A 24,930-nucleotide genomic window follows, 5' to 3' on the forward strand; every position below is an offset into this window, starting at 1 on the left:
AGTATTATAAATACTACTGATGAAGGGTCCCTGCAGTCACTATTCTCTTTTCTCTTTTCTCCACAAGAAAGGGAGCTGTGGGAGAGTCTAGGAGACGACAGAAGATCCCCATCGCGGATTGCATTCATTATCTGACGGATTGTTGCAGCTATTGAAGGCGATCTTATCTGTTCTTCATCAACACACGTGGGTGCCAGGTACACTTTGTTTTCCCTGTTTATTTTGATTCAATCGTATTCTAGAAATCTGTATGAGAACGGATTCAGGTTTGACAAAACCCTTACGTGTTCTAACACATCCTTCGCCCCGAGTGCAAAGTACATTTCCCCTATTCTTTTAGTTAACTAGCAATCATTTTGTAACTCTCAAGGGAGATGGGATAGCAATTCTTTGCTAATGTTCTAATAAACACTATTTAAATATCGTATTCTGTAAATGGTAGAACCTATAGTTTTTTTTTTTTAGGTTATAGTAGAACATATAGTTGAGATGTCTATAAAATTAACATATAGCATATGTACATGATTAAAGATAAAAGATGTGAAGGAAAAGTTCCTACAACTGAATTTGTAGGAATCTCTTCGAATGACCCTTAAAGTGAATCTGATGGTAATAGTTCATTTGTTGTTTCTTTAGAGGAATCTTTTAAATCAATTATGAGTCGTTTGTTTGACAGGGAGGGGTGGCAAAATCAGGGTGGAAAAGTGCAGATATGACATTTCAAAATCCCAGTCTAACGTTGTTTAATTAATCTGGAACGGTAAACTTACAAAAGCTCAAGAAACAATATTAAATGTTTTAACAATTAAAAATTTCACTCATATTCTAACCAAAATCCCACCAAATTGTTTATGAAAAAAATAAAAAATCTCACTTCATGTTCTCTAACCCACTACACTGTGGGACCGGATTCCACAACATTTTTACCCCATCCTTCGTATAAGTACATTAAGAAACATCTCAGCTGCATAGACTCCCAAATACAAGGCAAGATGGCAGGAACTCATTGGGCAGCTGAACCAGAGTTGAAATAAAAAACACTTTTGAAAAATCTAGAAGCTAGGCCCAACAAGGACTAGGGAGAGCTTTGTCAACCGACGTGGCTTCCTACCCTACATTCTTGAACCTCCTACACATTTCCAAACAACACTTGTTTTAGGCATGAGCTTCCATATAATTCCACGTAACCCCCTCCAAGCCTGCATAGTTCTAACGTGGCAAATCACCCTCGGCGGTCCTCTTCTTGTTAATTTATTCTCAGTTTTTGCGTTCCTTCACTTCTTGCAGTGATTTACTCCACACGCACATACACACAGCAAGAGAGATAGAGAAAGAGATAATTAAAGAGTAAATGGCAGAACAAGAGGCATCGAAGAGGCAGGCTGGGCAGAACACAGGGCGGAGACTGCCCTATTCCCCTACAACGATGGCGGTCACTGGGATCGCTCTCGCTGCTGGCATCGCTTACTTCACCTTTTACAAGAAGAATCGAGATGCAAACGCTGGTCATGACGGCGCCAAGTTCAGCACCGGCGAGGACAACCGTCCTCGCAAGTAGCAACTTTCTTAATTTCCCATATCTCCACTAGGACAAAGTTTCTAATCTTCTTCTACTTCTACTTACACCAGAATAGTTGTTTTTTTTTTTGTTTTTTTTTTTGTGGTAAAGGCCAAGAATGATCTTGGTTTGTCACGGTGTTGTGCTTCTTATGCCTTCTTTAAAATTTGAGATATAGCTATGCTAGCTTGACCGATGGGAGGTTGGAATTTTTCAGCCTTCAAAGCAACAAGTAACATTTTCATCGGTTTGACAATTATGCATTTATCAAGCTTGGAAATCCTTCTCTCCACCGCATGTGCATCCAACTCAGTGGTGCGTATCCATCCTCGTCATCCGATGAGCATCTCAGCCACGTGTCAAGCTCTGGGACACACCCCGTGCTGTAGAGGAGCTCAATCCATGCCATGCATCATCCAATCTGAGTTTTGCTCAGAGCACAAAAAAACTCCAGAACATATCCTGAAGTTCTGAAATCCATTTAACTGGTCTCTGAATAATGGACCTCATAAATTATTTAATACAAAGCAACAACTAATAATTTATAGACTTGTTACTATCATTTGTGTATGTTCCAACTGGTCAACTGTTACAGAATACACCATATACATTGAGGAGGAATTTATAGAGATGTGTATCAACAAGCCATTTATTTACTTAATTCTTATAACTTTTTATTTTTCACAAGTCAAAACTATTTTTTTCTTCCATGGTGTGAGAAAAGCACGGATATCCTTGGAATATAATTACCATAAGAACAAGAACTGCACAGGCTAGAAAACATCAGCTGCTGCCTTTTCAAAAGCTCTCAGGAAGACCTCAGGTTGTTGGCCACCACTCAACTTCAGTTTTCCATTAATCTGTCAACACACTCTTGTCAGCAAATGAAATGCTTCATGAAAAATTTAGTCAGCAAACATGTTATGTACAATAGTCCCACATCGGTCCCGTAGGGGTTTGGATGTGGGCATATATAATATTGGGTTTCCTCCCCTTTAGACCGGTTTATGAGGGTGAGTCCTTTCAATTGTAACAAGTAGTGCTTTCATTGACCCGTCTTTTTGCGGTTGACTACTTGAGAGGAGCGACCTGATGCCAGAGAGTGAGCCACTAGGAAAGGGCTATCTGCCGTCGGGCAGAATCCTGGAGTAGGATGGAGCCACCTAGAATGGGCTACCTGATCCGGAGAGGGTCGACGAGGACGTCGGCTGTTAAAGGGTGGGGTATTGTTATGTACAATAGTCCCACATCGGTCCCGTAAGGGTTTGGATGTGGGCATATATAATATTGGGTTCCCTTCCCTTGTGGGCCGGTTTATGAGGGTGAGTTCTTCCAATCGTATCAAAACACAACAGTAAATATAAACTTACCACAAAATATGGGACACCTGATATGTGTGCTGAGTATTTTCCCAGTTCTTCATTAACCTTCATTGAATCATATGGGGGCACAAGTTCAGCTGAAATAACCATACTGGAGAAAACTAAACTAAAGTAAATAAATATATTGAATAGGATGTATTGCAAATGGAGTTGCAAAAAGCACCTCCTTGACTCCATTATTCGGGTCTTCAAGAAACTCTGCTGCTCCCTCCACTCCGGCCTTCTTAGCTGCCCCTATAAGAAATTCCCTGCATTCAAATTCCAAAAATTCAGTTAATCACCAATGTTTCAGAAGGACAGAGTATTCAACAGTTATCATCTTCAAGAAAACACAATCCAATGTTGGCTTTCACTATAGAAGATGATAAAAAGTCAATTCCTCTATAAAAAGATCAGATCAGAAGCTTTGGGAGGCGAAGAAAGCTTCGAACTGTAGGAATGCTAATGTGTTTGGTAAGATGGATGATATCATTCAGCATTTTAGGGATGAGCTACGGGCTTTTGTTCAACATTGTTAAAGTTCTGATAGCTCAACATAATGCTCACAAGAAATGAGAACGAGCTTCTTGATAATTTGGCTGGTCTGCTTAAACAAGAAGAGTGTTCTCCACAAGCAAAAATCCAGTCTCAATGGCAGCAGCTTGGTGACTCTAGTATGGCTTATTTCTATTAAACTTTGAAAACTAGACAGAATGTTAATCACATAATTACCATCCCTGTTAATCACATAATTACCATCCGTGGAGAGAATGGGTCTGTTCTAAACGATGTGAAGGATATTAAGAATGAAGCTGGAAGGTATTTTAGTGAGATTTTTTGTCTAGATATGGTCATTCTGCCCGGGGGGTAGGGGGGTTTCAGATGGTCTGATTGATAAATTTCCAACTTCTGAATAGCAGAGCAGGACGTCAACTATATGACCAGAAGATGAAGTTTTTCAAGCTATCTACAGCAATAAAATTCAAAAGGCTTTGGGCTGGGCTTGATGGATATTGTTAAAGTGGTCTACTGCTAGTTTATTTGGTCAGTTACTTGGAATAGTCTTTTCTCTGCCTTTTCAGCTTGTGTCTTAATTAGACAGAGGGGTTCCAAAGTTCAATGAGCTGCTATTCTTTGTGTAAAATGAAAAATTCAGAGAATCTATAAAAAAAAAAATGGAGCATTCTGAGAAACAGATTTTACGGTTTGGAGAGTTTTAACATGGCCTCTACCTAGTCAGTTACTATTACAATCAAGGGAGATAAAAAATATGTCAAGGTGCTGCTTTTGCAGAATTTTGGTGGAAGACATTGATCATGTATCCTTTAAATTTTCCTTTTCTAGTTCTGTTAGGGAGAAGGTCTTAAGGTGATGCTGCCCTTCACATAGGAGCATAAGGATCTCAGATGGAGAGGTGAATTGGGTTCGAATGCCTTAGGCAAGCAAGACTATTACTACTTCGGTGGGAAAATTTATTTTTTTCTTTCGCCTCTGTATATCAGATTTGGTTGAAACTAAATTCAAGGAGGTTCAAGAATCGATCTGACTGTTGATCAGATTTTGGAAGCTGTTGCTTTTGATATTCAGAATCGATCTAGTAATTATATGGAGACAGTTGCTGACTCAGCTTTCAATAGGCATCTGATTTCATCTTGGAGGATCCTAGTGTAACTATTTCCTCTACTTCAGGGATCACTTATTTGGGGTTTTATTGTTTTTTTCATGTATGTTCTGTGTTTCCCCTTATAAGGAGTGTATCTTTGTATCATTGCTTTCTTCTAATGTTATCATAGTTTTACCCCCTCTCCCACCCAAAAAAAAAATTTAATTCGCTGCATTGGTTCCATGTCACTTTTTGAATTGAGAAGCTAGTGGAACATCAAGGATATTTCCTCAAATAACAACAAAGCTTATCTGATCAATTGCTACTTAGAAAAAAAATGTAAGAAGCAAAAGACTTATGGTCTCTATAATTATCAGCAGATGAGTCACTGGTTTAAGCTAACAAAGCAATAAAGCTCACAGGCAGAAAACATTATTAGGCACCTACAGTTTGATCATCTTTTCAAGATTGTTCATGTCCTCAAGTTTGATTCATGAAATTCTAGAATAATTGCAGCCACAGTTTCGTGAAGTGAGAGCTGGTGTGGTAAAGGGGAAGCAGCTGGCACCACATAACTACACAATCAATTTTAGAAGCGGATTTCCATGAATTGGTTGTACCTACCCCAGAAAAATTGAAAGACTATTGATGCCCTTCGACGTGGAGAAAAACTAGTGATGCCCATGATTTCTTATCTTCCTAATGTAATACGAGAGAAAAGCTTATTTTAGATCCCTTTGACTTTCCTCCTAAACTTTACACCTTGTGAATATTGATGCTGACCAACGTATAACTAATGCAATCTGAAAATCCAAATTATGGGTCTCAGATGCAAGAAGGCCCGATAATCAAATCTGAGATAAAGGAAGCCACTGCATTGTTAGGGGAAGAAATCAAATCGATGGAAGGGGAGGGAAGACAAATGAGATCGATCTTCTTGGGAGGAAGAACAGGGAAGGAAAAGAATTCAGGTTTGGGGATACCAATTCCTTTGGCACTGCTTAACAGCACAAAAACTCTTAGAAAAAGCTTATATTCTTTACTCAAATCATCTCTAATTGATGGGGGATGTATTACATATATAAAGACATTCTAAAGTCATAAAAGGACTCTCATTCACTCTAACACACTCAATAAAGTAAATAAACTCAAAACAGAACTGTATCTAGCTATTACGTATCCTAATCTAACTCAAACACTCAACTTAACTACTAATCCCGTGTAATATCTAACTCAAACACTCAACTTAACTACTAATCCCGTGTACTAACATTATCTCCACTTTATGAGCTTATAAATAGGCTTAGTCCATCAATAAACCCAAAAATAAGAAGCCCAAGGTCCATAGAACCCTATCATGAACCAAAATAAAGTCTTCTGAGGCTTGATTGATCCAATTGGACAATGTTAATTGCATCAATAACTCAATGAATTTAACCTTACTCTGGAGAAAAAGAGCATAACTAAGCGTCTAAACCTATCATTTCACAATATTAAAAGAAGTGTAACTGTGAACCAAGGTTTTAAAGATCAGGATCCAGGGATCAGATGGATATCACCCGATCCCAATACAGATCTGATCCAGATAAGCTGATCTGACCTGATCCCAGCTGATGCACAGTTGTTAGTTCCTATGCAGATTTGAAATATATACAAGGAATTAGATATGGCGACATAGAAAACAAATAGTTTTACACATTCATATGGATCTCTAATATCATACAGAGATATACATTTTTGCGATCCTAAATCTACAGAAACATAACTTAAACAAATAAAACTACGTCGAATTATATACAAAGAGAAAATTATGCTTACCGATCACCAATATACGTGCCCTGTGTGAAATATCCGAGACACAACTCATCAACAAGAGCATGTTGCTTATCAAAGCCCTGGTGGCCAGCCAATGAGATGAGTCTATGACTGTCAAGAGTATTCCCCCTGCATGTATTCGGTTATGGTTAGTAGAGCATCACAATCTGTCCACAGAACGGCCCCCCCCCCCCCCCCCAAAAAAAAAAAAAAAAAACACCCTGCAAAGTGCTCTTCTCGAATACTAAATGATCTAGAAATACATCGTTTTCCATGCTTACGTAAGCCCAGAAGTGTCATATTCAAGCCCAAGTCCTCTGAATACCTGCAAGACTTAAAAGTTATTTGTATACTGACCACACCAAATATGCAAGTGCTTTTTATCAGGTTGATCAAATGAGCGTGTGAAAGAAACCTCTGTCATCCGAGCAAAGATTTGTTCAGTCTGGGACCCAAATTTTTTTTGGTAGTATTCTGTCTTGTTAACACCTTCTTTCGGAGCAGAAGGGTTAAGAAAAAATGGGTGCCATCTAACCTGCAAATTCAAACCGATTGTAACTAAATTTGATCCAAAAGGTAAAAAGATAAAACGCAAAAACAGAGAACAAACCTTAAAATCGAATTTGTCCTTTGATGAATCCATGGCCTTGTCTAGATTTCTCTTTCCAACGAAACACCATGGACAAACTGTGTCTGAACTTACATCAATTTGGATGAGTTTCTTTCCAGTGTTGTTACCATGTGACGACTGAGCCATGAGCCTTGTGTATCTGCAAATTTTGAGAGAACATAATGACATAATCTCGATGAAACTTTATTAGCAGATAAAGATGCTCTTTGTGCTATTACTTTTTGTAATTGAAAACAACTGAAGCCAGACCACTTGGGTGATGAATTAGAAAGAGATTATTTCCTTCCTCTTCAAGCTTCTATCCCTTTGCTACTGAATCTCGCACTCAAAAACAATGGGACGGGGCTATCTTTCCTGATTTACCAACTCAACTTTATTCTGCTTGTCAAACAGATTTAACTAGCTTATCCTCCGAAATATTTTCCTTGGATTTTCATCTTAACCAATGAATTCGTAAGAAAATTATAGTAATATGTATGTCCTTTTCACAGAAATATTGCAACAGCTGTAAGTTGTATCATAAGGACTCAGTTTGCTATTGAGTCTAGCAACTAGGGAACAGATGAAAGAAAGGGGAGCAAACACATCATTTTAATAGTATAGCTCTACTGAAAACCCAGCCAAAACCCAATTAAGATCAGCAGGAGCTGGAGAGAAACCCCATTCCTTTTTCCAATTCAGTTGCAAAATTTCCAAAACTCTGCGACTATTACAAATGAAACCTTATACAACACAATGAAAATCAGTAATCTCTATATCAAATAAAAGACAAACTATCAAGTGATCGTAGGCCACCGTTGCTTGCTCGACTCAGCCAAAAATCAAACTATGATTGCAATCAAGTACTACTCAACAAATCCATCTTTCATTCCCAATCTAATGGGAAAAAAAATTCCTGATTCATTCACTTCCTAATTCAACCTTGTACAACATAGCCAATTCAGTACTCTCTACCTATTGAGCTAAACTATTAATTAGCACGTATTTCAGTCCCTAATTTCTCTGAAAACCAAGCTACGATCCCAGTTAAGATCAGTAATAGTGTTCTAGTTATTACATCCATTTCATTTCCTTAATTAATTCCACTATTTCAAATGCAACCTTTTATAATACAATAGTCGAATTTCTAATCTCTTGATCATGAGTTCCCTAGTTACTGGGGAAATCTAGATGTAAATAGGGAAAGAAATAATCAATCAGCAACGAGCTTCTATCTTCTCAATATTTCATTGAAATTATAACTGAATTGTAAGAGAAATTCATCAAACATCAAAATATTTTCCAGGAAAGGGTATTACAGGACGAATTTTACAATCAAGATTCCTATTGCTTGCATAAAAGAAAATAGAAATTACTCAGAAATTCAAAAACATGGAAATGAATCATGATTCAAGCAGACACACACACACACACATGATAATTGTTATCTTGCTTGCCTCTGAGTATGAGTTAGTGTAGAGAGAGAGAGAGAGTACCTCGAAACAGGGATGTCGGAGAAGGAGAGAGAGATAGGAAGCGAGACAAAACGCATTAAACACGTCAGGTTATGATTTGCAAACAGCGGTTTTTATTTGGTTGGGAGAGATTCCCTGTCCGGGAGCGTTCCGACTCCAAAAAAAAATCCTATTCGCTCTTCATTGACTCACCTACCTCATGCAAAGCCCCTGTACCGTAAGACGAAAGCTTGCCCGATGCGAAACACTTTCGGGGCAAAATAGTCCGATGGGGGTATAACGATAAAAGTTTAGGGATGTAACGGCAAACCGTCACAAACTCACAACCAAAACTATCCAAAACCGAGCAAGACGGAGAGAAAGATACAAAAAGTTTGGGGACTTCTATGCAATGTTCCCTGTAGCTGGCGTGTAATCTTAATACTAACATACTAGTATGAGAGGGCGGCATGAAGGTTACTTAAGATAGGGTCCTTCTAGGCGTCAATATGCCTAGTGAAGTATAACTTTTCATTATTTACCACTTAGTAGTATATAAGTTAGTCTAGGGGTGCTCGTCGGGTTAAAGCTCGACCCAAATCGGCTCGAATATTAAATCTTTAAAACCATATTTAATAATTTATCATTCCAAGTGTGGGGATTCTAGTCCGTTGGGCATTCGGCCGGACCGACTGGTTATGAGCCCGACCTAGCTTGCCTACTTAAGACCCAACCGATTATGAAGCTTTAAAAATGTTTGACTCTCCCACTTTATCGTTAGTCTAATTTTTAAAGTCCGATTGATCAATGTTACAGATGAACTAAATCAAAAGATGATTGAGTTGGTTAAAAATGAGGGTGCAGTTGTTTCTTTAGGTACCTTAAGGGTGTCACCAGCTAGCTTTGGGTTGGAGAAATAATAAATTATGGACCAAATTGAGCCTAACTAGCCTGCTTGGATTGATGTACATATTTTAGGGTTGCACTAGTTAGAGCTCATTTAAAGACCGAGTAGAGTCAAATAGGCCTACATCCTGGTTAAGGCCCGATTTCAATGCACTGTTTTGAGCCCCAAACCGATCGGGCCCGTCCAGACCTAGTCATATACTTATGGTCAGACACAGTGCAGCCCGCAAAATTGGTGAGGCCCAGCTTGGCCCGACTGAGCCCGACCGGTAAACCTCATATCCCAAACTAAATTCTTGTGATCAGAATTTTGGAATATACCATGTGATCTTCGCCAGTGGGTCGAAACTATAACAATGTGTATGGATCATTTATGTGGGCTGTTTTGTTATGTAATCCATATCATGAGGCACGACATATAAGATACTTTTGCGACAGATTAATTTGGTCTAGATATAATTCCATGGCAAAAGAAAACCTATCCACCGCCTACGCGGGCAACAAAATCAACAAAACCTACAACTACCATGGGCGAGGGGAGATCCTTGGAGAGAATGGTTCTGTTTCTACCTGATGTGAAGGATATTAAGGGTGAAGCTGAGAGGTCTTCTAGTGGAGACTCTTTATCTGGATATGATCATTCCACGGTGAGAAGGGAGGAGGGGGGGGGGGGGGTTTCAAATGGTCTGTTTGATAAATTTTATCTTTTTTTTTTTTTCCTTTTAAATTCGAATATTATCTGAGACATAGGGAAGCCTCTAGAGCTTTATTAAATAAAGAAAATCAATATAACCAAGATACAAAGGGGGGACATAACCCACCTTACCCCTACTTAAGGAAGCAATCAGAGACTCTCACCACTTAAACATTTCCAGCAAATCAGAACCCCAAACCCAAACAGGCAAAACAACAGCAGAGCAGAATGTAAACTCTATGGACAGAAGATGAAGTCTTTCAAGCTATCAACAGCAATATAATCCACAAGGCTCATGGGCCTGGGCTTTTGATGAATTTAATATTTATTCAAGCAGGGGCTTGTAACATTGGTAGGAATGGTACAATGAAGGCCTCCTTGAATCTCAATCAGATTGCTGAAGTTAATGCCACTTTCTTGCGTTTGATTCTTAAGGTTAAAAGCGACTCTACTAATGTTGATTTCATCATCATTTGGTGATTAAACAAACTGCAATCAAGGATGGAAACCAGGTTTTGCGCAAGAATAGTTTTGTATCTATCAAAACTTTGATAGAATTAAGATTGGCAGGAGCTGGAGAGATACTCCATTCCTTTTTTCCAATTCAGTTGCAAAATTTCCAAAACGCAACAACTATTACAAATGAAAACTTGTCCAACACACTAGAACCAGTAGTCCCTATAACAAGTGAAAGACAAACTATCTATCAGCATGTCATCCCATGGAATCTTCATAAAGGAAAGCCATGATTGCAATCAAGTACTACTCCACAAATCCAAAAATTTCATGATTCATTCACTTCCTAATGAAACCTTGTACAACATAGTAAATTCACTAGACTCTCAAATGTTTCTTTGGAATTACACCTAAATTCTAAGAGCAGTTCAACAAATAACAAAAATCAATTAATTTTTCCAAAGAAAAATCCTCCTTATTAATGCCCTTCCGTGTGTTCCCATTGAACCCCATGTTGGTGTAGGGGCCACATGATCGGGCAGCGTTCTTTCTCCCCGTCTTTTTAATGGGAAAAAGAGCGATACCTGGTCACATGGCTCCTGTGTCTTGGCATGGGTGTGGATGAATTTACCACCCCACCCTTGCGCAGCTACGCTGGTGTAAGGACTACATGCCAAGACAATAATCTCTTACCTTTTTTTAATATATTCCGTCTTCCTTCCTTTGATTTTGCATTCAAATTCGCATCTTATGTTCTAATTGTTTGAGTTTGGTTCAAATTCTCACCCGCAAGTATTACTCCCAACCCTCACTGTGTCGCTTAATTAATGTCAAATGACTTCAATGCCGCCCATGTTATGGGTTTCCCATTTTTCCAAACGTATTTATGCCTTGTTGTTTTCAGTTTCTTTTCAATATTTTCTTTAGTGTCTTTTTTTGATAAACATAAATTCTTTTGAAGAACACAAATCACACTCCTGGGTTCTGGGACTGAGTTAACAAAAACACAGGGATCAGAATTGGGCCAAAATATCTCATAAGAGATAAAGCCCGCTTGGCAAGGGATTCAGCCACATATTTTTTTGGTAACGTGGAACCCCCTAACTTGTCCGATTTTATAGTTCAGGCCACGAGTAAACCCCGGTTACACGAACCCACCCCCTATAGACTCGTGTAGCAAGAGATCGTGGAGGCTCGATCTAGGGACCTCATGACATTGCACTCATCCTTTACCAGCCAAGCTAATCCCTACGAAGTGAATCAGCCACAATATTGACTTCCTTCGGAATATACTGAAATGAAATTTTTATTTTTATTTTTTTGTTTTTAAATATGAAACTTATTCAAAATAAGCAACCAGTACTTAATATCATTTTCAATCGGCCTAATTAAAAAGACCAGATTCTTCGAGAAACTATGCAGCTAAGAGATGACCTCTTCATTATCACTCTCTACCACCAACACATAGGGCTCCCTCGGAAAGATCATCAAGTAATGAAGTAGTCGTCGACCTTGGAAGAGGCAAGATAACTGAAAGAACTCAGAACATGCAAGTTGTGAGTGAAAACAATAGAGCATTCTAAGAACATCATAGACGCAGTCAAATCAAGGAAAACTTTGTCCTTCCTTTAGTGTCACGAGTTTGATTTTTCACATCTAATGATAAGTCCTAAAGTCGTTACATGCAGTGAGATCACGTGATATGCATTTATTATCACAACCTTCACTTCTAGTTCCTGTTTGGTCTAGATTCTAGAATGTCAGGTTTCTTTCACCCTTTAAATACAGGAGAACTACCTTTCTTTTAGTAATGAAAGGATTAGCTTATGAGAGAGAGAGAGAATAGATTTGGTGGGTGGACGGTATAGTGTAGAAATGTCTAACATATCCTGGAATTATAAAGTGAAGCTGTTAGGGGGGGGCCAAAGAATGAGATTTCTCATATTACAAGGAAATCCCTATCAACTGATTATCTTTCCTAGTCCACCCTCTTCAAAATCTCATTAAATTTGATAGGGTTTTGAAAAATAAATGTGAGCGAAAGTTGCAAGAGTCACAGAGCGCTGCTTTGAGGAGCGAATAGAAAAAAAGAGAGAGAGAATGTGTAGTGATCGGAGCTGGAGAGGACACTCACCAACAAACGTTGTTGTTGCCACCAAGGTCACAGTCGCCACCGTCATCGAACAGTGCAGCTGCCACCATGGCTGCCTCGGTCGTTAAAGTCAAACCACCTTATGATTCGTTACTTTCAATTTATTTTTAAATACCCTTGTCTTCAAAATCTTTTGAAAATAAGACAAAGAGTAATTAAAGAAAAATGTCAAGTTCTAAATACACCTATAAATAGGTGGGATTGGACTCATCTCTTTAGAGAGCATCGCTCAATGAGTGCCCAATAAGACATCCAATGGCTGAGCTATGCCGCACACATCCTAATGCAAGCCCAACCAGCCATCGAGAAATGTGCGACACAGTCCAACCTTTGGATGCCTAATTGGGCATTCATTGGACGATGCTCTCCAAAGAGAAGAGCCAAATCCATAGAAGTGTCATTCAGAGACTCCTTGTAATTTCACATATGTTTTGTAGGGGTATAAATGAATAGCCGAAATCTGTTTCCGTATCCGTTTAACACTATCTGAATCCGTCCGAAAGCTAAACGGATGCGGATACGGATAGGCTATAGCTATCCGAAAAGTTATATTTACATGTAAACGGATAAAATATCAGATCCATATCCGTTTAACACTATCCGAATCCGTCCGATAGCTAATCGGATGCGAATGCGGATATAGCACTATCCGAGCCGAATCCGATCCGTTTACAGCCCTAATGTTTTGTTTCATATCGTATACCCAGTGCACGAGACTCCTACCATTATAGGATTTGGGGAGGGTCATTATGTACACAGTCTTACCCCCTCTTAACGGAGAAGTTGAAAATCTCTCATTTGCAATATTTTCAATGTGTTATGAAACAAAACACATAGGACAACCCGAGAGAATCAAAGAATGCTTCATGGACTATATAACAAGAATTTTTTTCTTCAATCTTGGAAAATATTGTAGTAACTAAGGTTGATAAACCAAATAAAAGAAAAAGAAAAAATCATGTTATATAGTCCATGAAGGATTCCTTACTCTAATTCTCTTCAGTTGTCCTATATGTTTTTTGGCCAAATGTTCTCCGTGCCGGGGCGTAGTCTATGCCCAGACACATGGGGGTGGGCGCAATGACCACTCTCTCCCCTTAAATGACAAACCCATGTGTCTGGGCGCAGGCTACGCTGCGGCACAAAAAACATCAACCCATGTTTTTTTTTCATATCACGTTGAAAATGAGAAATTTGAAACTATTAAAAATGACCCGTGACAACGATGGAATATGAAGAACCATGGTGGAACTAAAAGAGGCATCAAAATATCTTAAATTTGTTAGTTTTCTTCTTCATAGGGTATGGTTTCTTTCGGTTCTTATTCATGAGCGAAGTTCTTTGATCAAATCATTTCTCCACCAAACACATATTCTTTTTTTTTTCTTCTTTTCAATAGAGAAACAAAAATAAAATTTTTTTTGGAGAGGATTGGGTATGCCATAAACTTTCAATAAGTTAGCGGCATATACCAATCACAGGTTGGACACAGGAGCGCAAGGGACGAGCAAATGAGGGGGGGCATGTGGACTAAACTACAGTTTGAATAAATCCAACAATAGAAAAAAATATTTAATTCATCACGATAGGATATTCTATTTTTCAGTTTCTTCTTTTCAATTTCGAGAGTGACATGAATCCAACCAACCAAGGAATTTAGTACTCCAGGCGTTTTCTATTTCCATTTCTTTAGAACAAATTCGAGTTTTGTTTGTCCTTAGTCCATGTGGGATGTGATAACCTAGTGATTATATTATTGACATATCTAATCATGTTTTTTAACCTATCGAGACTCTGCGCCTCAAGCCCTTGACTTAGTACAATGATACGCTAATTAATCACTAAAAGATATTTATTAAACAAAGGATTACTCACCCCCATCGCCCACATGACAGAATGATTGGAATTTGGAACCGTATTAATTAATATAATTTGAGGAGAATGTACCCTAATCAAGGCTGTAAGCCTTTAACGGTCATATTTTACTTTGATCTCAAACCAAGCCGAATGTTTACCCAAACAAAAATAAAAAACCAAGTCGAATTAATTGTAGCCGTCAGGTATGGGTTAACCGTTAACGGTTAACAGAAGCCAATTTAACTAATATATCTCTAAGAAATTACACATTGAGTAATCATTTAAAAATTGATTAAACAAGTCACTCACCCCAACTGCCCACACAACCACAATGACTAAGAAAGTAATAATATATTTTTTAGGGGAATTCTAATCGGAATCTATAACGCCATGTTTGGAAGCCAAGAAAAGAAAATAAAAGAAAACAAAAAAACATAAAAGACAAAAATGATGTACATGATCAGATATTTTAGGTCATATTAATTGACTAAAATCGCAAACTAGAAGCATGGAGCGAGAAAAGGTGAGATGTAAAATTTTTGTGAGCTCCACTATCTTTTACCCTTGATTGTTGAGTAAAATTATATTTAATTTTTTTTTCTTTTTCACTTATATCAAGGGAGGAAAAAAAACAATTCAGCTCTATTTTCATATTTTCTATCTTCTGGATTTCACATATTTTTGTACTAATTTACATCAACTTGCCTTCCATCCAAATGCCCCCATTGAAATGTTAGGATCTTTTTTATGTTTTTCTATTTGTATTTCTTTTACTTTATCAAAAAGGCCGTACTTAGTGCACAAGACTCCCGCATTTAGCAGAGTCTGGGGAGGATCAAATGTACACAGCCTTACCCCTGTTTCCAGAGAGACTGTTTTTTTTCACTTTATCATTGAATATTTATTTCCCTTCTCTTCTAACCAAGAAGAACACAAGAGAGAGTGATAAAAAAAAATAATAAAAATAAATAAAAAAAGACAAAAAACCCAATATAGATCAAAATCTAATAGCATTGAGCATGAATGCATGTTTGGAAATGAACAAAAATTCTTTATAGTCATTTCCACCTCTAGTCAAAACCTTCTTTCATCTGTTGATTCATTATTTATGTTTTGAGTTTTATTCTATTCTCCACCTTACCTACATTCCAACACAAACATCTTTCCTTATAAAACCATAGTTGGAAAATCATGTTTTTCTCATATCTGGTTATAACGAGTTATATATATATATTTTTATTTTTTAAAGGAAAAAGAATGATTTGACATGCCCTTTTCAAAATCTGATGAATCAGGCAAGTTATACCTGGTTAAGGCAATGACATTTTTTTTTTCTTATATTTTTTTAGGGAAAAAGAACGCTACTTGATCACATGGCTCCTACACCTAGGCACAAGAGCGTATAAAATTACCACCCAACTCCTCTTGAAATAAAAAATCTCATATGTGATAGCCTCTCTCATTTATGTAACTTGACCCTCAAAAATGTCTCAGAACATGAACTGCCATAATCTACTAGTGATCCTGTAACTGCTGTTGATACTTGTGAGTCAGCCAGCCTTCAAAGGAAAGAGGTACAGAACCCACTGGAACTCGAAAACTTACCTTTTCTATCAACAATAGGACCACTCAATGCAACATTAAAAGAGAGGAAAGAACCGGTGAAATGCAACTTGACGACAGATAAAACCTTAAAAAGAACTTGCACTGTGGAAGTCTCATACTCCTATATGCTTTGCTTCTTATCGTGTTGAAAGTGATAAATTGAGAAGCTATTGAAATTGACCATATGAATAACCCTATTGGAGCTGCAAATTAAAGACTATATCTCCAACTTGGTGACCATATATATATATATATATATTAATAATAATAAATTAATGGGAAAGAGAACGCAACCCGTTGAGCAGCGACTGCCGCCACCCCCTACGCCCTAACACAAGGGCACTTGAATTGACTATCGCACCCCTTGGAACCCTGAAAATAACCAAGGGTGCGGTGATCATTTCACGTGTCCTAGTGTCTGGTGCGACTGAGTGGCGTTCTTTCTCCCATAAATTATGATAGGATAATAAGAAGTAACTAGAGTTTGAATAATGTATGTTGATTAAAGTTCCATTATTTATATGAAATTAGACTGTATTTTGTCCATAGTCCATGTGTGGCTGCAGTTACATATATACCGATAATATTATTAACATATCTAATTATGTTTAATGATTTTTTTTTCTAGACTTTACACCTCAAGCTAATGACTTAGTATAAGGATACACTAATTAATCAGTAAAAAATTTATTAAACAAGGGTTACTCACCACCAACCACGCCCCCACGACACAATGATTGGGATTTAAGACTATATTAATTAATATAATTTGAGGGGAATAATGGAATACACCCTAATCAATTGTGGCCGTCTTCGGTTTGGGTTAACAGATGCCAGCTTAACTAATAAATCACTAAGAAATTGATTAAACAATATTAACTGTAATTGGAGTCTGTGTAATGGGCCAGATGTTTTGGGTTATATTGGCCTTAATCTCGAACCAAACCAAACCATTTTTGGTTCTTCTTGGGTTTGGTTAACCGAGTAACCCAATTAGATGCCAACTTCTAAGGTCATTGTGGTAGCTTTGACGCAATTACCATGCTTATAATTGCGACATGGCATTTTCCTTGGCACTTAATTTGGGATTTAAATTCTCTCTAATTCCCCAACGGTGCATTGCAGTGTAGTTTGGGTTGAGAGGTCGATACTTGGTAGGCGTGACATCCAATGGTCCTAATTCATTGATTCAATGTTTTTTTCTTCTCGAGACACCTTTGGATGTCGTTGCCGGATGTCAACCTCTCCATCTCAAATTGCACTGCAGGGCACCATTGGGGAATTGGAGAAGATTTTTTCCCTTACTTTGGGGTATACGATGAACCCCGTTGTTCCTAACTTGTAAATTATAAAGTCTATCCAAATCTCACATGTGATCGAAAACTTTTAAAAGTCAACCAAAAGACCTAAACAAAATGACCATTTGATAAAACAAAAAGACAAGTATAATTCAAGTGGACCATGTTGAGTTGCAAGATAGCTTTAACAATGACCGGCTGGTCAAATCAGGTTTGAATGGAACCCGTTTCTACTTTTAGTTTGGTTGAAATGGCTGAAACCGAAATCATACTAATCGGGGAGATTACAAAAATGCCCCATTGTCCATAGTTCTAAGGTTTTTTTTTTTTGGTAGGGATGGTCAGGGTATCCTAAATTAGATGAGGAAAGAGTCTCAAACTCGAAAGGACCTAAAAACGAGGCTCTATTGCACTAGCCTCAAGCCAACTGCGGTATCTGCTATCCTCAAACTTATTGGAATTTTTTATATCTTATAAAACAAAATCCATTTGATGCATAGAGAGGTTTGTTGAATAAAGAAACGAGTGTAAGGAAAATGAAAAATAAAATATGGGAAAGACTAGCACAATAGGCTACCCAACCATGTGTCTGTCTCTCTCCTCAATCCTCATCCCTTACGAAATGATCATCTTACCCAACACCCCAACTCATCCCGTCCTCCCCATATTCCGCTAGCTTATGGAAAGCGAGCAGCATGTCCAACTCAAAGAGCTATCCAGTGCGCAAGGCTCCCGATACTGTAGGGTCTAGGAGAGGCAAATGTACGCAACCTTATCCCTAAAAATATATTATCATGTTTAGAGCATTCCGATAGTTTTTTACAATAAATGTTGTTGCAAGTATTTCATATTATGATGTAGTAATTATTATTAATTTAAAATAGATTAATTAAAAGAGAAATATTTTATGATATTAGATAATAAAAACATTAATGAGATACAATCAATCATATATATCAAAAGCGATTGATGTAATGAATTTCCACTAACACCTAAACATGTGCATCCTTATTCTTAATGAGGATTTTCCTTGCAACTAAGTCATGTGGGTAAAAACTTCTCTAGGGTTTTAGTATTTTCTGAAAACACCCTCGTGATACCCTCTCCTACCCATCAAATCCATTCACCGTGGGTAAAGGGAAACTTGGTCCTTCGATATATATGATTGATTACTAATTCATTTCTTCATACTTCCTCGTTCATCCATAAACATATAATACCTATAAATTCAACAATCTTAGTACCCTACCCCCCCCCCCTCCTAGAAAAAAGAAGTCATAATATGATTCCACAAAAATTATAGATATTACTTCAAGGGTCCTTCTAGGCGTCACAATGACTAGTGAAGTATAATGCTTCACTATTTGCCATTTGTCAATACATGAGTTAGTCCACGTGACAGAAGACCTCACATATGTTCAAACTCTAATTCAAAATTTTTGTAAAATTATCAAAATGCCATCACATTGAGATGAATATAAAATACAAAATGGCATCTTTGGTAATTTTAGCTACTTTCTCCTACTCATTGTAAGCAAAAATTGTACAAATGAAATGCATGTCTATCACATGGACTAACCTATGTACTGCCATATGGCACATAGTGATACGTTATACCTCTAAGCATAGCAACACGAAAGAAAACCCTTACTTCAATAAGTAAGAGACAGAAAAAAGTAAATTGTCTCAATTTTTTTATGTACCCAATTTCCTTGCAGTCATAAGTAAACCCTAATAAGACAATGAAAATACATTTGCTAAGTTAGTATCCTATTGATCTATGTTTATCATTGGACCGAGTTTCCCTCCACCCACAGATGAATGAGATCCCATGAATCGAGGGGTAGGAGAGGGTGGTAATGGGCATCAAGACAGTATTTTAGAATATACTAAAACCCTATGAGGGGTTTGTGAATCTTATGATGATGGGTGAACTGTCCTCTATAGGTGGAGGAAAACTTTGTCCTTTATCATTTGTATATGTAAAGCTTTTTTCTTTTTTTTCTTTTTTGGAAGAGGACAGCTTTACACTATATAAAACAAAATATAGACAGAGAGAGATTTGGGATTAATGCATAACAAGGACATAAAAGATTCTTAGTTATATATAATGGCATTGATTTTGATGGGAAAATTTTGGGGCCACTTCAATTAAAGAAAATCAGTATGACTTTAAAAAAGAAACACATTTTCCATATGAACTACTACGTATGAAGAGAGGGAAAGGGCATTGGAGAGAGAGAAAGAGCTACCCATGTCTATGGTAGTTAGACATATTGAAGGATTTACAGGAAATATGAATGTTTTTAAAAGTTAAATATAAATTAATAAAGGATGTAAAATATAGTTGAGAGAGATGTTGTGGTAAGGAAAGGAGAGACTTTAGCAAAGGTTTTAGGGAGGAAAGAAGTTTCCCTGGTGTTTGCTATGTTGTTAGGGTGGGACCCTATGGAGTGTTGAGAGAGTTTATTCTTCTCTGGGTTTGGGGTAAGGCGGGCTATGTCCCCCCATGTATTTGCTTAGTTTGATTTTAATAAAAGCCTAGGGGTCAGCCCGGGTCCCAGAGAATATTCGGGAAAAAAAAAAAAAAAAAGAGAGGCCATGTGGAAGAAGATTCAAAATAGCATGAGCTAAGTGCTAAGTTCCCTTACGAGAAATTATATAATTGTTAACAAAATTAGAAAACTACAATAAATACGTAAGGGATGTTCTTATTGTTGTTATCCCTTAAGATCAAATAGTTTGTAACAATTTTTTTACCCTCTTAGTACAACTTACTTTTTTTTTTTTTTGGTTGAGTAAAGGATAAAATATTATCATATCATGTGTACTCTCGAAAAACCGACAATGATAGTTCTTGAGAATGATATTATGTAAATCACTTTCAAATTATTTTGAAAACTCTTGTTTTTTACCCATGACTTAAAAACCTTAAGAAATTAAGGTAAAAAGGTAATCAAAAAGTTATTTTCTTTTTCTTTTTTTAAGACTAACAATTTCCCCCCAAAAAAATTGTTTGAGCACCACACGAGTTTCTTTTAACACATAGAAAATATACATTAAATATTTTAAATAAATAAAAAATCGAAATAAAACACATTGCTAAAAAGTGAATCACCAATCACCATACATGTTTTAGACAGAGTGGAAAAGAGAGATGCTTAGTAAGTTTGTGTTGACTTACTATTAAAAAAAAACCAAGACCAAAGAGCAATACACACCAAACCAAGGATTCACATATCATATATTTTGAGTCTACAATCTTAAACAAACAGAACATCATGGGAGGCAAGAAAGCTTGTGGGAAGCACTTTTCAAATTTTAAAAATATAGTAACAGAAATCATGGTTTGCATAATCTCTTTACCTAGTCATTAATCACTTGATTATATACATTTCATTTTCTAATAGAAAACAAGAAATTTGGACCAAAATGATGGATCTTGCTGTTTGACTGGACTTTCTAATCACAATGGCCTAGAGGTGTTGGATCCATTACTACTAAACCTCTCTAGTAGCATTGAGGATAGGTGATCACTAATCAAACCATCTAATATCTTTTATAGAGTCAATGGAAAGTTTTGGTCATGAAATTTGACTATTTGAATGTAGATGGACTGATTGGCCATATTTTTGTTGGTTCCCTTGGTTGTAAAAAAAAGTAAGGAAAGTGAAGTGAAATTGATTTAGAAAAGAAAAGAAAAATTTTAATCATTACTGTGTAATTTAATTAAAACTCTTATCATATTTGGTCATTATACATTTTTATATGTAATTAATTAAAACTCCAGGGATTTGATTGCAACCCAAGATTTGGGAAGGAAGATAGAAGAAGGGGGAATCTCTTCACCCACTCCTTGTTATGAAAGGGTAAAAGTGTATTTTCATATTTATTCTCAACTTCACGTTATCACTTAATGTTAATTTAGCATGGTTTTGAAACTATAGGGGGTTTACACTCATTCATTTTTTTGAAACCTTAAGTTGATTTTTATTTAAGGCAAAATACAGGGGTGTACGTGATCAACTAATGAACTAGACTCATCAAACTCAAACAATCAAACCCAAATAGAAATTATAGCAAAAACTATAAGGATGTCAATTGGTTCAGTTCTGTTTTTCAGTTTGGTTTTTATTCGGGTACAAAATGAAACTGAATTTTTTTATAACCTAAGTCATCAAAATCGAACCAATTCAATTCAATTTTATTTGATTCATACATGATCTCAATAATTCGATTTAAATAGAAATAACATGCTAAAACAAATAAAATTGAAAAAGACATTACAACCGCATGAGCCTCACAATATCAAATCATGTACTTTTTAACCTTTTTTAACTCAACTTAACAAAAAAATTCATAATAGATAATTTCACACAACGCGACAAAGACACGTTTATTACCCTTCCCAAAAATAAACCGCAAAGATTGTTTGATTATACAGATTATACTTTATTCGAATGATCGGCTCAGCTCAATTTAAACATTGTTTTTTAGTCGTAAATCAAAACCGATTCAAATAAAACTTCAATTTTTAATCGATACATTAATCCTCCTTCTTCTTCTTCTTTTTTTTTTTTTTGTGTGTTTTTGGGGTAAGGCATTAATTCTAAATTAACACCCTTAGCAAAGACAGCCCTAATGAACTCAATTGTTTATCACATTCTGATTATAAATCAGAGATGATCTTACTCTTACGCATTAAATATTTTATCGCAAAACCAAAATGAGACTGTGTCGTTCTAAAGTGGCAATCAATCACTATAATCATTCTCTTACCGAAAAATTAAAAAAATAAAAAATTTCAGTACTATTATTCTCAATTTGTTTCAATCTATCAACATTAATCATAATTATCCCTAATCAAACTCTTAACTATAAAATTCTAATTTCCAGCTTAGAAAACTACAACGGCACGACTGTCGATCTCACCGTCCAACACAGTGGGCCCGAAAACAGAACCTATCTAATTGCTGTCACTTACTTACACCTTATTATAAAATTCAATCTTCATTGTTAAAAAATTTCCATTTAAAAAAAATCAGAAAAAGAAAAATTAAGATGACTTCAATTCACTATTCACTTGAATGCCAGCATTGCAACTTTAATGGAACTGGTCAAAAGCACTTCATATTGGTCAGCAACTTCGATCTATCCGGGTTGGAAATTGGTCCATCCGGTTTAATGTGCTTCAGGGTAGACATTAATTTGACCCCACCCAATACCAAATTACTGTTCATAATTAGGAATACTGTTTCATGCCTTAATCTCTTTGCTCTCCCATTTTTTTACCCAAAAAAAAAATTCTCTTTGCTCTTTCTTTTCAACCCACCAATTGTCAAGTGTTTTTTTTTTTTTTTTGGGTGGGTCTCCCAGATTATTATCCTCTCAAATTCTTAAAGTGTGGTAGTGCAATAGGGCTAGGTGGAGATGTTGACACCTGGCAGTTGTTGCATTCAACGGTCTGAGCTCATTGATATGGACGGTTGGATGTGACAGCTTCCAGGTGTCGACATCTCCACCTAGCACTACCACACTAGAGCACTTTAAGAAATTGGAGAGGATAATTTTCCGGGTCTCCCACCTTTGGTTTCTTATTTATTTATGGAAAATTTACACATGCCTCCTCTGAGGTACAATTAATTATTGATTCACCCATGACGTTTTCCTATTTGCACCCCTACTTTTCAAAATATTGAAAAAATTAATCCAGCCTATTAGCGGTTCCGTTAGTGACAAACAGTAGGTGTGCTTTATTAATTTTAGGACCAATATACCCTTGATAGCGTACAATGACATTAATATCCTCTTCTTCATCTTCTTCCCCAGCACCTGCGATCATCCACAACCTGCGACCACAACATCTGTGCTCATGCACCTCAATTTGTCCACGCTCACACTCTACTCCCGCCTGAGAGGAAACTCCCTGGTGAACATGGGGCCCTAGTATCCCCCGGTTCGTGTGTGTTGTGGGGTCGTGCACGAGCCCTGGGGAATTAGTCGGCCAAAGGCCGAACACCTCCAATTCCCAAAAAAATAAAAATAGAAAATTCAAAAAAATTTGAATTTGAAATGAGAGATAGACACATAAATCAATGATGTGTCATCATAATTTTTATTTCATTATGTTTTTTCTTTTCTTTTCTTTTCTGTTATTGACATCCAAACATAGCCTTAAGGATGTAAATGGATAATTGAAACTTCATGTTTGATTCATATCCGTACCCATTTAAAGGAATCCATATTTGAAAACCCAATTTCTAGAAACTATCTGAATCTGTTCGAAAGATAATTTGATCCATTCACATCGTTAGAGATCATGCAATTGGATGCGTGTAAAGACTTGATACCCCAAATTTAATTGATGAAATATGTTATTCATCTTCATTTTCTTATTGATCATAATCTCAAGGATAAAGTAATTAAAAAAAAAAATTTCTCAAAGTACATTACTACAATTTGACTTTTAATAGCTAATATTTAATAGGGTAAAAAATTTATCGAACTTTCTATTTTGAATTTTGAGAATTTAAATTGTCAAACAAAATAGGGTATATGTAGGGTTGGGTTTGGATAACCATCACTTATGACTCATGCCATTAACAAACCTCTCCTTTCATTTATTTTTTCTTGGCCAATGTGAATTCTGATCTCTCGAGAAAAATGTAAAAATTAAATTGCAACAAATTTTATGTTACATATTTACCTACTCCCATTATTATTAATTTTAGAAGGTGAAACAATATATTATCAAGTAGCAATTTTTTTTGTTGGGGACAGAGAATAATACTTGTAAAGAAAACATTTCATACATCTATTACTTATTCATTTATTTTTAGTTTCCATAATGTTCATCCAAGAAAATTCTTAAAAATGAGCATAACTCATATTTGGTTTGAGTAATATAAAGTCAATTTCTTCTTAGATTCCCAAGCCGACCAAGTAAACCATTTTTTAATTGCTATTTTTGAATGAGTGGTGATTCATGTTTGGTCTTCATTTTTGTCATTGGCTCTCTCTTTTAGTAAGTCAAACAGCAAAAAATCAATGAAACTTGTTTATTGTAGCAATATCCCAAGTTCATTGAATCAAAAATTCGACAAATGTTATGAAAATCTTTGTTTCTTTTTTCACAATTCTAATTTTAAGATTTTAACAAATTCTAGATCGATTCTAATCCGGTGGGTACTGATCCCCATCCCCAATTACGATACATTTGACCTTGAAAGAGAACAAGTCACCCTTTACAAAATGTACGAAGAGCGTGCCCAAAAAAATCCATCTTCTTAAATATATGAAAAATCTCTTCTATTATTTTATTCTTATTCATAAATGATACCATTTTGTTATTAATTTTTTTTCAGAAAAATATCCATGTTACAATGAAGGTAATGTCTCCGAAGTCACAAGATAAATCTGAGTCATCTATTTTTATGATTTTTTAAAAATCTAAATCATTTGTTCTCACTCAAAGTTGGAAAAGTGCATAGTAATGTCTAGAGTAATGGTACACATGTACGCATGGATGAACACACGAGATATGTGTCAATACAAAAGGGGG

General features: G+C 36.4%; 1 protein-coding gene across 2 annotated transcripts; it reads right to left on the reverse strand.

The window, feature by feature from the left end:
* Positions 1 to 1,993: 1,993 nt before the first annotated feature.
* Positions 1,994 to 24,596, reverse strand: LOC122665387 (uncharacterized protein YwbO-like). Of its 2 annotated transcripts, none has more exons than XM_043861536.1 (8): positions 24,591 to 24,596; positions 6,948 to 7,107; positions 6,753 to 6,872; positions 6,619 to 6,662; positions 6,341 to 6,466; positions 3,104 to 3,188; positions 2,929 to 2,985; positions 1,994 to 2,418 (listed from the first exon to the last, which is right to left on the reverse strand). In XM_043861536.1, the coding sequence occupies exons 2-8, from the start codon at positions 7,092 to 7,094 to the stop codon at positions 2,332 to 2,334; spliced, it is 666 nt and encodes a 221-aa protein (XP_043717471.1). In that variant the 5' UTR covers positions 7,095 to 7,107; positions 24,591 to 24,596; the 3' UTR covers positions 1,994 to 2,331. The 2 variants fall into 2 exon arrangements, with proteins under 2 accessions (XP_043717471.1, XP_043717470.1); XM_043861535.1 differs by lacking the exon at positions 24,591 to 24,596 and adding an exon at positions 8,444 to 8,529.
* Between the last annotated feature and the right edge of the window lie 334 nt (positions 24,597 to 24,930).

The sequence above is a fragment of the Telopea speciosissima genome, chromosome 6 (genome assembly GCF_018873765.1).
Source record: "Telopea speciosissima isolate NSW1024214 ecotype Mountain lineage chromosome 6, Tspe_v1, whole genome shotgun sequence".
In the NCBI taxonomy this organism is placed as follows: Eukaryota; Viridiplantae; Streptophyta; class Magnoliopsida; order Proteales; family Proteaceae; genus Telopea; species Telopea speciosissima.

What these genes read in the sequence shown, in the direction of transcription:
- LOC122665387 (XM_043861535.1), bottom strand. Translation starts at nt 8,499, where the DNA reads ATGCGTTTTGTCTCGCTTCCTATCTCTCTCTCCTTCTCCGACATCCCT. An exon ending in AGGACAAATTCGATTTTAAG is followed by an intron (nt 6,873 to 6,947) that starts GTTTGTTCTCTG and finishes TTGAATTTGCAG; the next exon opens with GTTAGATGGCACCCATTTTT. An exon ending in TCTTTGCTCGGATGACAGAG is followed by an intron (nt 6,663 to 6,752) that starts GTTTCTTTCACA and finishes TAAGTCTTGCAG; the next exon opens with GTATTCAGAGGACTTGGGCT.